Source organism: Panulirus ornatus, chromosome 6, assembly GCF_036320965.1.
Source record: "Panulirus ornatus isolate Po-2019 chromosome 6, ASM3632096v1, whole genome shotgun sequence".
Classification (NCBI taxonomy): Eukaryota; Metazoa; Arthropoda; class Malacostraca; order Decapoda; family Palinuridae; genus Panulirus; species Panulirus ornatus.
In genome coordinates, this window is record NC_092229.1 from 26,310,852 (window position 1) to 26,323,241 (window position 12,390).

At 42.1% G+C, this 12,390-nt stretch overlaps 1 protein-coding gene across 4 annotated transcripts in view; it reads left to right on the top strand.

The window, feature by feature from the left end:
• mRpS26 (mitochondrial ribosomal protein S26) overlaps positions 1–8,423 on the top strand; it is an 87,928-nt gene extending 79,505 nt beyond the window's left edge. For all 4 annotated transcript variants that reach the window (XM_071662756.1, XM_071662757.1, XM_071662753.1 and 1 more), the window contains 2 exons: positions 7,342–7,527; positions 7,700–8,423. In XM_071662756.1, the coding sequence (XP_071518857.1) occupies positions 7,342–7,527 (186 nt within the window). In that variant the 3' untranslated portion in view covers positions 7,700–8,423. The remainder of the gene's footprint in view (positions 1–7,341; positions 7,528–7,699) is intronic.
• The last annotated feature ends 3,967 nt before the right edge of the window (positions 8,424–12,390 follow it).

Below are 12,390 nucleotides of genomic sequence, written 5' to 3' on the forward strand. Positions count from 1 at the left end.
GGCACCTCTGGAAACACTGTGCTGGAGTTGCCCTCTGTCTGTCAAGAGTGAGACGCAAAAGGCTAAGAAGCTGCACTGGAGTCTACCAGTTATGCCATGGAGTAAAAGAGACGAGTGATTGAGGGTGATGGTGTTGAATGTAAATGGGATGACTGTTGTGAGTAAAAGGAGGGAGCTTGTGGAGAAGCATAAAAGTTGTAGCTTGAATGTGCTGGGGATTGGGGAAACCCATATCCTTGGGCAGTGTGTGTGGAGTGAAAATGGACATGATGAATTCAAGTTATGGGAGGGCATGGAAGGTGGAGTGGTATGGATGGGAATGAGTGAAAATTATCGGGGAAGAGGGAAAGAAGGATGTTCAGTTCTGCTGTCACCCAGTGTGGAAGGGTGTTATGGAGCATGGATGGAATGTATCAAGAATAGTATGGGTGAAAGGGAAAATTAGAAGTATGAAATAGGCATAGGTATGTGTATATGCACCTGTGAATAGAAGAATGTATGTGGAAGTGTTTCTGGAGAAAGTTGAATGACTGTATAAGTGGTTTTGAGAATGAGAGATACGTGGTCATAATGAGTGATATAAATGTGAAAGTGGGATATGATGAAATTGGTGAGATAGTTGGTAAATGGGAAGTGATAACAAGTAGTGGTGATGTGAGAAGGAGATGGAGTGAGTATTTTGAAGGTTTGTTGAATGTGTTTGATGATAGAGTGGCAGATATAGGGTGTTTTGGTCGAGGTGGTGTGCAAAGTGAGAGGGTTAGGGAAAATGATTTGGTAAACAGAGGAGAGGTAGTAAAAGCTTTGCGGAAGATGAGAGCCGGCAAGGCAGCAGGTTTGGATGGTATTGCAGTGGAATTTATTAAAAAAGGGGGTGACTGTATTGTTGACTGGTTGATAAGGTTATTTAATGTATGTATGATTCATGGTGAGGTGCCTGAGGATTGGCGGAATGCTTGCATAATGCCATTGTATAAAGGCAAAGGGGATAAGAGTGAGTGCTCAAATCACAGAGGTATAAGTTTGTTGAGTACCCCTGGGAAATTATATGGGAGGGTATTGATTGAGAGGGTGAAGGTATGTACAGAGCATCAGATTGGGGAAGAGCAGTGTGGTTTCAGAAGTGGTAGAGGATGTGTGGATCAGGTGTTTGCTTTGAAGAATGTATGTGAGAAATACTTAGAAAAGCAAATGGATTTGTATGTAGCATTTATGGATCTGGAGAAGGCATATGATAGAGTTGATAGAGATGCTCTGTGGAAGGTATTAAGAATATATGGTGTGGGAGGCAAGTTGTTAGAAGCAGTGAAAAGTTTTTATCGAGGAAGTAAGGCATGTGTACGTGTAGGAAGAGAGGAAAGTGATTGGTTCTCAGTGAATGTAGGTTTGCGGCAGGGGTGTGTGATGTCTCCATGGTTGTTTAATTTGTTTATTGATGGGGTTGTTAGGGAAGTGAATGCAAGAGTTTTGGAAAGAGGGGCAAGTATGCAGTCTGTTGTGGATGAGAGAGCTTGGGAAGTGAGTCAGTTGTTGTTCGCTGATGATACAGCGCTGGTGGCTGATTCATGTGAGAAACTGCTGAAGCTGGTGACTTGAGTTTGGTAAAGTGTGTGAAAGAAGAAAGTTAAGAGTAAATGTGAATAAGAGCAAGGTTCTTAGGTACAGTAGGGTTGAGGGTCAAGTCAATTGGGAGGTAAGTTTGAATGGAGAAAAACTGGAGGAAGTAAAGTGTTTTAGATATCTAGGAGTGGATTTGGCAGTGGATGGAACCATGGAACTGGAAGTGAATCATAGGGTGGGGGTGGGAGTGAAAATTTTGGGAGCCTTGAAGAATGTTTGGAAGTCGAGAACATTATCTCGGAAAGCAAAAATGGGTATGTTTGAAGGAATAGTGGTTCCAACAATGTTGTATGGTTGCGAGGCATGAGCTATGGATAGAGTTGTGCGCAGGAGGGTGTATGTGCTGGAAATGAGATGTTTGAGGACAATATGTGGTGTGAGGTGGTTTGATCGAGTAAGTGATGTAAGGGTAAGAGAGATGTGTGGAAATAAAAAGAGTATGGTTGAGAGTGCAGAAGAGGGTGTTATGAAATGGTTTGGTCACATGGAGAGAATGAGTGAGGAAAGATTGACCAAGAGGATATATGTGTCAGAGGTGGAGGGAATGAGGAGAAGTGGGAGACCAAATTGGAGGTGGAAAGATGGAGTGAAAAAGATTTTGAGTGATCGGGGCCTGAACATACATGAGGGTGAAAGGCATGCAAGGAATAGAGTGAATTGGAACGATGTGGTATACCGGGGTCGACGTGCTGTCAATGGATTGAACCAGGGCATGTGAAGCGTCTGGGGTAAACCATGGAAAGTTGTGTGGGGCCTGGATGTGGAAAGGGAGCTGTGGTTTCGGTGCATTATTACATGACAGCTAGAGACTGAGTGTGAACGAGTGGGGCCTTTGTTGTCTTTTCCTAGCGTTACCTCACACACATGAGGGGGGAGGGGGTTGTTATTCCATGTGTGGCGAGGTGGCGATGGGAATAAATAAAGGCAGACAGTATGAATTATGTGCCTGTGTATATATGTATATGTCTGTGTGTGTATATATATGTGTACATTGAGATGTATAGGTATGTATATTTGCGTGTGTGGACGTGTATGTATATACATGTGTATGTGGATGGGTTGAGCCATTTCTTTCGTCTGTTTCCTTGTGCTACCTCGCTAACGTGGGAGACAGCGACAAAGCAAAATAATAAATAAATAAATATATATATATATATATATATATTTTTTTTCTACTCAGCTTTCCATGGTTTACCCCAGACGCTTCACATGCCTTGATTCAATCCACTGACAGCACGTCAACCCCGGTATACCACATCGCTCCAATTCACTCTATTCCTTGCCCTCCTTTCACCCTCCTGCATGTTCAGGCCCCGATCACACAAAATCTTTTTCACTCCATCTTTCCACCTCCAATTTGGTCTCCCTCTTCTCCTTGTTCCCTCCACCTCCGACACATATATCCTCTTCGTCAATCTTTCCTCACTCATTCTCTCCATGTGCCCAAACCATTTCAAAACACCCTCTTCTGCTCTCTCAACCACGCTCTTTTTATTTCCACACATCTCTCTTACCCTTACGTTACTTACTCGATCAAACCACCTCACACCACACATTGTCCTCAAACATCTCATTTCCAGCACATCCATCCTCCTGTGCACAACTCTATCCATAGCCCACGCCTCGCAACCATATTTGCGTGTGTGGACGTATGTATATACATGTGTATGGGGGTGGGTTGGGCCATTTCTTTCGTCTGTTTCCTTGCGCTACCTCGCAAATGCGGGAGACAGCGACAAAGCAGGAAAAAAAAAAGAAATATTATATATATTATATATTAAATTATATGGTAAATTATATGGGAGGGTATTGATTGAGAGGGTGAAGGCATGTACAGAGCATCAGATTGGGGAAGAGCAGTGTGGTTTCAGAAGTGGTAGAGGATGTGTGGATCAGGTGTTTGCTTTGAAGAATGTATGTGAGAAATACTTAGAAAAGCAAATGGATTTGTATGTAGCATTTATGGATCTGGAGAAGGCATATGATAGAGTTGATAGAGATGCTCTGTGGAAGGTATTAAGAATATATGGTGTGGGAGGCAAGTTGTTAGAAGCAGTGAAGAGTTTTTATCGAGGATGTAAGGCATGTGTACGTGTAGGAAGAGAGGAAAGTGATTGGTTCTCAGTGAATGTAGGTTTGCGGCAGGGTGTGTGATGTCTCCATGGTTGTTTAATTTGTTTATGGATGGGGTTGTTAGGGAGGTGAATGCAAGAGTTTTGGAAAGAGGGGCAAGTATGAAGTCTGTTGGGGATGAGAGAGCTTGGGAAGTGAGTCAGTTGTTGTTCGCTGATGATACAGCGCTGGTGGCTGATTCATGTGAGAAACTGCAGAAGCTGGTGACTGAGTTTGGTAAAGTGTGTGGAAGAAGAAAGTTAAGAGTAAATGTGAATAAGAGCAAGGTTATTAGGTACAGTAGGGTTGAGGGTCAATTCAACTGGGAGGTGAGTTTGAATGGAGAAAAACTGGAGGAAGTGAAGTGTTTTAGATATCTGGGAGTGGATCTGGCAGCGGATGGAACCATGGAAGCGGAAGTGGATCATAGGGTTGGGGAGGGGGGCGAAAATTCTGGGAGCCTTGAAGAATGTGTGGAAGTCGAGAACATTATCTCGGAGAGCAAAAATGGGCATGTTTGAAGGCATAGTGGTTCCAACAATGTTGTATGGTTGCGAGGTGTGGGCTATGGATAGAGTGGTGCGCAGGAGGATGGATGTGCTGGAAATGAGATGTTTGAGGACAATGTGTGGTGTGAGTTGGTTTGATCGAGTAAGTAACGTAAGGGTAAGAGAGATGTGTGGAAATAAAAAGAGCGTGGTTGAGAGAGCAGAAGAGGGTGTTTTGAAATGGTTTGGGCACATGGAGAGAATGAGTGAGGAAAGATTGACCAAGAGGATATATGTGTCGGAGGTGGAGGGAACGAGGAGAAGAGGGAGACCAAATTGGAGGTGGAAAGATGGAGTGAAAAAGATTTTGTGTGATCGGGGCCTGAACATGCAGGAGGGTGAAAGGAGGGCAAGGAATAGAGTGAATTGGAGCGATGTGGTATACAGGGGTTGACGTGCTGTCAGTGGATTGAATCAGGGCATGTTAAGCGTCTAGGGTAAACCATGGAAAGCTGTGTAGGTATGTATATTTGCGTGTGTGGACGTATGTATATACATGTGTATGGGGGTGGGTTGGGCCATTTCTTTCGTCTGTTTCCTTGCGCTACCTCGCAAACGCGGGAGACAGCGACAAAGCGAAAAAAAAAAAAAATTTTTTTCATACTATTCGCCATTTCCCGCGATAGTGAGGTAACGTTAAGAACAGAGGACTGGGGCTTTGAGGGAATATCCTCATCTGGCCCCCTTCTCTGTTCCTTCTTTTGGAAAATTAAAAGAAAAAACGAGAGGGGAGGATTTCCAGCCCCCCGCTCCCTTCCCTTTTAGTCGCCTTCTACAACATGCAGGGAATATGTTGGAAGTATTCTTTCTCCCCTATCCCCAGGGATATTATATATATATGTATGGATGGAGTGATAGAGAGATCGAAGCAAAACTAGGGAAAGGGACTACAGAGATGGTATGGTAGCTAGTAGTAAGCATATTTGCGGATAATACCGTGGTGTTTACTGAGAGTGAAGCAGAGTTGCAGGAGGTTGTAGGTTTATTGTATGATGTGTGTAAGCATAGGTGATTTAAAGTAAGTGCAGGCCAGTAAAGTAATGATGTTTGAAAGCAATTGGAGTAAGAGTTTTGATTTTTTTTTAAACCATATTGAGTGAAAGATGAAAGCGTTCCAAACTGTGTTTTGGAAATGGAGGGAAGAAAGACTGAAAGAGGTGATAGAATTTTACTGTTGAGGAGCATTATTTTATATGTTTCATGAGTTGAAAGGTAGAGATAAGGGAGAGAGCAGTACAGTGTCCCTTTATAGATTCATGAAGGGTAGACTTGTAAGTATGGAAGTGAAGATAGAAGGAGGGGACAGCAAGAGCTCCCAACTCTGACCTATACAGCCGAAACATGGATGTTAAATGAGTCACTGAGGTCAAGAATCCAAGCTTTGAAAGTGAGCTACTTTAGAGGGACTTGTAGTATGACTAGATGGAACAAAGAAAGAAATGATGGGGTGTATGAGAGATATGGGGCAGGGAATGCAAAGGAAATGACTTTTGGAATGGTAGAGTTGGTGAAATGTAATACATTGAGATGGTTTTGGCATTTAGAAAGAATACAAGATGGAGAGTATGGTAGTACAATTATAGCATTAGGTGTGAGAGGAAGATCACCTGTAACTTGAGGAAATAGAGTGGAAGAATGCTTGGAATAGTGTATGCAAGGGAGACATGTAAGGCCAGGGATAAGAGGAGACTTTTTGCTGTGGCCACCCCCTTAATAGGTGATTCCAGAGCCAATGGGCACAAGAGATATAGGTTGATAGGTTTTTCACATATCATTAACCTTGTTTCAAAACATTTTCTTATTCTCCTTAAAGTTTACTGATACTTGCTCTCCCCAACTCTCATTTGCCCTCTTCAAACCTTGCTCCTTCCTCTTCACTTTCTGCTTCTTTTTTCTTTCAATACATCCCCCAATCATTTGCACTCCCTCCCTATAAATACAGCCCAAACACCCTCCTTTCTTTTTCATTAGCATCTTTGTCTTCATCCCACCATTCCCTACCCTTTCTAATCTGCCCCACCTCCCAGGTTTTGCATGTCACATGCATCTCTCACACGACAGCACTGCTTCTCGAAATACCTCCCATTCCTCATCTACTACCCTTGCTTCATTTACTCTCACCTTTTGCCATTTTACACTCAAAGTCTCTTGTTCTTTCTTCACAGAAGTCTCTTTTTCAAGCTCACTTACTTCACCTTTACCTCCACAAGATAGTTATCAGCATCCCACCAGCTGCCCTTCTAAGCACATTTACATCCAGAAGTCTCTCTTTTACATGCATACCAATATGTAATCCAGTAATACCCCCCTGTTCATCTTTCCTGCTCATGTGTACATTTGTGTATGTCCCTCTTTCGAATTCAGGTAATCCCAATTGTTCGTCCTTTTTCAGCACAATTCTACAAGCTGTTCACCAATTTAGTTCATAATGCTTCATACCCTATGCCCCTTAATTATACCTTCAACTGCCACATTACTCTCCTTCACATTCAAATCGCCCATCACTGTTACCTGGTCTCTTGCATCAACACTGCTGATAGATTCACTCCTCTTTTTCCCAAAAAGATTCATGGGCAGGTGCATGAACACAAATAATCACACATCTCACCATCTACATTCTTTTTTTTACTCATATCCGTCTAGAATTCATTTCCTTACACCAACCCCTGACTTTACCCTTGAGACATTTCCAAACCATTCTTCCCTTTACCTCTAAGCTTTGTTTCACTCAGACCAAAACATCCAGGTTACTGTCCTCAAACACTTCCTATTTCTCCTCTCTTCTCATCTTGGTTACATGCACACACATTTGACTGTTGAGGAGGATAAGCATTCTCTGCTTGGCTCTTTCTTCTCTTCTTTCTTTCAGAAGTTGAGATATAAGAATGGTAGGGTCTCCAGATTCCTGCTTGCACCCCTTTGGGCGCCTTTTACAACATGTAGGGAATACAGAGGTAGAATTCTTTCTCCCCTACCCCAGGGATAATAGGATACTGTATTATATAGGTAAAGCCTTAATCTTTGCATGGAAAATAAGAGCCAGTTTATCCTCTGCCTATAGGAACTTGTCAAGACTTTCATCAAGCGAGAAGACTTGGAGGATGCCATTGAAACTGCGTTAGCAAACCCTGCTGATTACAATTTTGCCATTGATGAAGAGGGTTATATATTCCGTGGACGCAACACCAAACCTGAGGATGTTGCTGTGGAGGACAGGGAGAAACTTGCAAGTGTAGAGCTGTATTAGGTAACTTTTGCCTTTCAGAATTGTTGATAAACTAGGTCCACTGAATATTTTCAAAATATGTAACCTGGCTGCTGCATGTCTATTAATTTGATACCAGTTGGAAACTTTTTATTGCCCTTCAAGTAGAGTTTGTTCTTGGAAAGATAATCTGTAATTCTTCATTACTTTTCAGGTATGTGTTTAAGACAGCTGTTGATCTCTGGCAGAATCAGCCACATAAACCATACACCACAAAAACAGTTGTCCAGTTATTGTAAATAAAAAATTAATTTTATAAAGTTATGAATTTTATGTACTTAAATGATGATAGATAGTCTTGTTTGGATAAAACATAACATGACAATATAGAGATTGAGGTTATTTACATTGATCTAGTACTGCAATAAATCAATATTCTTTTACTAAATTCCATGTACTGAACAATATTATCACTGTTGTGGATGTGAATTCTGTACTTTCTTGGTAACTCTGGGGCAGTTGAATGACTTGCAGAAAAGTGCTCTTAGGTTATGTAGATATTAGTTACATTCCCATTTACAAGGGGTAGATCAAATATATACATGTACATTTTGGAGAAAGTAATCTTGAAGAACTAGCATCCCCAGTCCATAGGTTGGAGAGGATAGCTTTGCTAACTTGACCCTATTTTTTAATAATGTTGCATCATGTATTCATAAGTTTCATATATTCAGTCATAGGGAAGTTTTACACATGTGACAGTGGTTGACATGAATAATAAGCCATCACATTTACTCTTACAAAGGTTCTTTATTGTACAAATGTAACACTGTTATGCTGCTCTGAATGTAGGGTACTAGAAAGTATTAAATATACATATGGTTTGAAACGTTTTTATTGTAAGGTAGTTTGTTACTGTATTAAACATATAAATCCCATGTTGGTGGTATGTATTAATCATTGTGTAATTTTAGCATACTTTGAGCATCACTGGTTATGTCATATAAATTATTCATAAACATACAGCAAAAAGCTTTTATGTATGTTACCATTTGACATGAAATATGAAAAAAAAAAATTGAAGTTAAATGTAGCTTTACAGATTTTGTTTGATGTTGACCTTTTTAGTACCATATTGTACATACAATGCAAACATGACAGCCAAAGTAACATCAGATATCTGGTCAGAATTTCTCCCAAGACATCTGTGTACAGCTCTGGAGACATCAACTGCAATCAACATAATTCTAGAATTTTTTTTTTTTTTTTTTTATACTTTGTCGCTGTCTCCCGCGTTTGCGAGGTAGCGCAAGGAAACAGACGAAAGAAATGGCCCAACCCCCCCATACACATGTATATACATACGTCCACACACGCAAATATACATACCTACACAGCTTTCCATGGTTTACCCCAGACGCTTCACATGCCTTGATTCAATCCACTGACAGCACGTCAACCCCGGTATACCACATCGCTCCAATTCACTCTATTCCTTGCCCTCCTTTCACCCTCCTGCATGTTCAGGCCCCGATCACACAAAATCTTTTTCACTCCATCTTTCCACCTCCAATTTGGTCTCCCTCTTCTCCTCGTTCCCTCCACCTCCGACACATATATCCTCTTGGTCAATCTTTCCTCACTCATTCTCTCCATGTGCCCAAACCACTTCAAAACACCCTCTTCTGCTCTCTCAACCACGCTCTTTTTATTTCCACACATCTCTCTTACCCTTACGTTACTCACTCGATCAAACCACCTCACACCACACATTGTCCTCAAACATCTCATTTCCTGCACATCCATCCTCCTGCGCACAACTCTATCCATAGCCCATGCCTCGCAACCATACAACATTGTTGGAACCACTATTCCTTCAAACATACCCATTTTTGCTTTCCGAGATAATGTTCTCGACTTCCACACATTCTTCAAGGCCCCCAGAATTTTCGCCCCCTCCCCCACCCTATGATCCACTTCCGCTTCCATGGTTCCATCCGCTGCCAGATCCACTCCCAGATATCTAAAACACTTCACTTCCTCCAGTTTTTCTCCATTCAAACTCACCTCCCAATTGACTTGACCCTCAACCCTACTGTACCTAATAACCTTGCTCTTATTCATATTTACTCTTAACTTTCTTCTTCCACACACCTTACCAAACTCAGTCACCAGCTTCTGCAGTTTCTCACATGAATCAGCCACCAGCGCTGTATCATCAGCGAACAACAACTGACTCACTTGCCAAGCTCTCTCATCCCCAACAGACTTCATACTTGCCCCTCTTTCCAAAACTCTTGCATTTACCTCCCTAACAACCCCATCCATAAACAAATTAAACAACCATGGAGACATCACACACCCCTGCCGCAAACCTACATTCACTGAGAACCAATCACTTTCCTCTCTTCCTACACGTACACATGCCTTACATCCTCGATAAAAATCTTTCACTGCTTCTAACAACTTTCCTCCCACACCATATATTCTTAATACCTTCCACAGAGCATCTCTATCAACTCTATCATATGCCTTCTCCAGATCCATAAATGCTACATACAAATCCATTTGCTTTTCTAAGTATTTCTCACATACATTCTTCAAAGCAAACACCTGATCCACACATCCTCTACCACTTCTGAAACCACACTGCTCTTCCCCAATCTGATGCTCTGTACATGCCTTCACCCTCTCAATCAATACCCTTCCATATAATTTACCAGGAATACTCAACAAACTTATATATATTATATATATTATATTATATTATACTTTGTCGCTGTCTCCTGCGTTTGCGAGGTAGCGCAAGGAAACAGACGAAAGAAATGGCCCAACCCCCCCCATACACATGTATATACATACGTCCACACACGTAAATATACACACCTACACAGCTTTCCATGGTTTACCCCAGACGCTTCACATGCCTTGATTCAATCCACTGACAGCACGTCAACCCCGGTATACCACATCGCTCCAATTCACTCTATTCCTTGCCCTCCTTTCACCCTCCTGCATGTTCAGGCCCCGATCACACAAAATCTTTTTCACTCCATCTTTCCACCTCCAATTTGGTCTCCCTCTTCTCCTCGTTCCCTCCACCTCCGACACATATATCCTCTTGGTCAATCTTTCCTCACTCATTCTCTCCATGTGCCCAAAACACTTCAAAACACCCTCTTCTGCTCTCTCAACCACGCTTTTTTTATTTCCACACATCTCTCTTACCCTTACGTTACTCACTCGATCAAACCACCTCACACCACACATTGTCCTCAAACATCTCATTTCCAGCACATCCATCCTCCTGCGCACAACTCTATCCATAGCCCACGCCTCGCAACCATACAACATTGTTGGAATCACTATTCCTTCAAACATACCCATTTTTGCTTTCCGAGATAATGTTCTCGACTTCCACACATTCTTCAAGGCCCCCAGAATTTTCGCCCCCTCCCCCACCCTATGATCCACTTCCGCTTTCATGGTTCCATCCGCTGCCAGATCCACTCCCAGATATCTAAAACACTTCACTTCCTCCAGTTTTTCTCCATTCAAACTCACCTCCCAATTGACTTGACCCTCAACCCTACTGTACCTAATAACCTTGCTCTTATTCACATTTACTCTTAACTTTCTTCTTTCACACACTTTACCAAACTCAGTCACCAGCTTCTGCAGTTTCTCACATGAATCAGCCACCAGCGCTGTATCATCAGCGAACAACAACTGACTCACTTGCCAAGCTCTCTCATCCCCAACAGACTTCATACTTGCCCCTCTTTCCAAAACTCTTGCATTTACCTCCCTAACAACCCCATCCATAAACAAATTAAACAACCATGGAGACATCACACACCCCTGCCGCAAACCTACATTCACTGAGAACCAATCACTTTCCTCTCTTCCTACACGTACACATGCCTTACATCCTCGATAAAAACTTTTCACTGCTTCTAACAACTTTCCTCCCACACCATATATTCTTAATACCTTATACCTCTGTAATTTGAGCACTCTCTCTTATCCCCTTTGCCTTTGTACAATGGCACTATGCACACATTCCGCCAATCCTCAGGCACCTCACCATGAGTCATACATACATTAAATAACCTTACCAACCAGTCAACAATACAGTCACCCCCTTTTTTAATAAATTCCACTGCAATACCATCCAAACCTGCTGCCTTGCTGGCTTTCATCTTCTGCAAAGCTTTCACTACCTCCTCTCTGTTTACCAAATCATTTTCCCTAACCCTCTCACTTTGCACACCACCTTGACCAAAACACCCTATATCTGCCACTCTATCATCAAAGACATTCAACAAACCTTCAAAATACTCACTCCATCTCCTTCTCACATCACCACTACTTGTTATCACCTCCCCATTTGCGCCCTTCACTGAAGTTCCCATTTGCTCCCTTGTCTTACGCACTTTATTTACCTCCTTCCAGAACATCTTTTTATTCTCCCTAAAATTTAATGATACTCTCTCACCCCAACTCTCATTTGCCCTTTTTTTCACCTCTTGCACCTTTCTCTTGACCTCCTGTCTCTTTCTTTTATACCTCTCCCACTCATTTGCATTTTTTCCATGCAACAATCTTTCAAATGCCTCTCTCTTCTCTTTCACTAATAATCTTACTTCTTCATCCCACCACTCACTACCTTTTCTAATCAACCCACCTCCCACGCTTCTCATGCCACAAGCATCTTTTGCGCAAGCCATCACTGATTCCCTAAATACATCCCATTCCTCCCCCAATCCCCTTACCTCCTTTGTTCTCACCTTTTTCTATTCTGTACTCAGTCTCTCCTGGTACTTCCTCACACAGGTCTCCTTCCCAAGCTCACTTACTCTCACCACCCTCTTCACCCCAACATTCACTCTTCTTTTCTGAAAA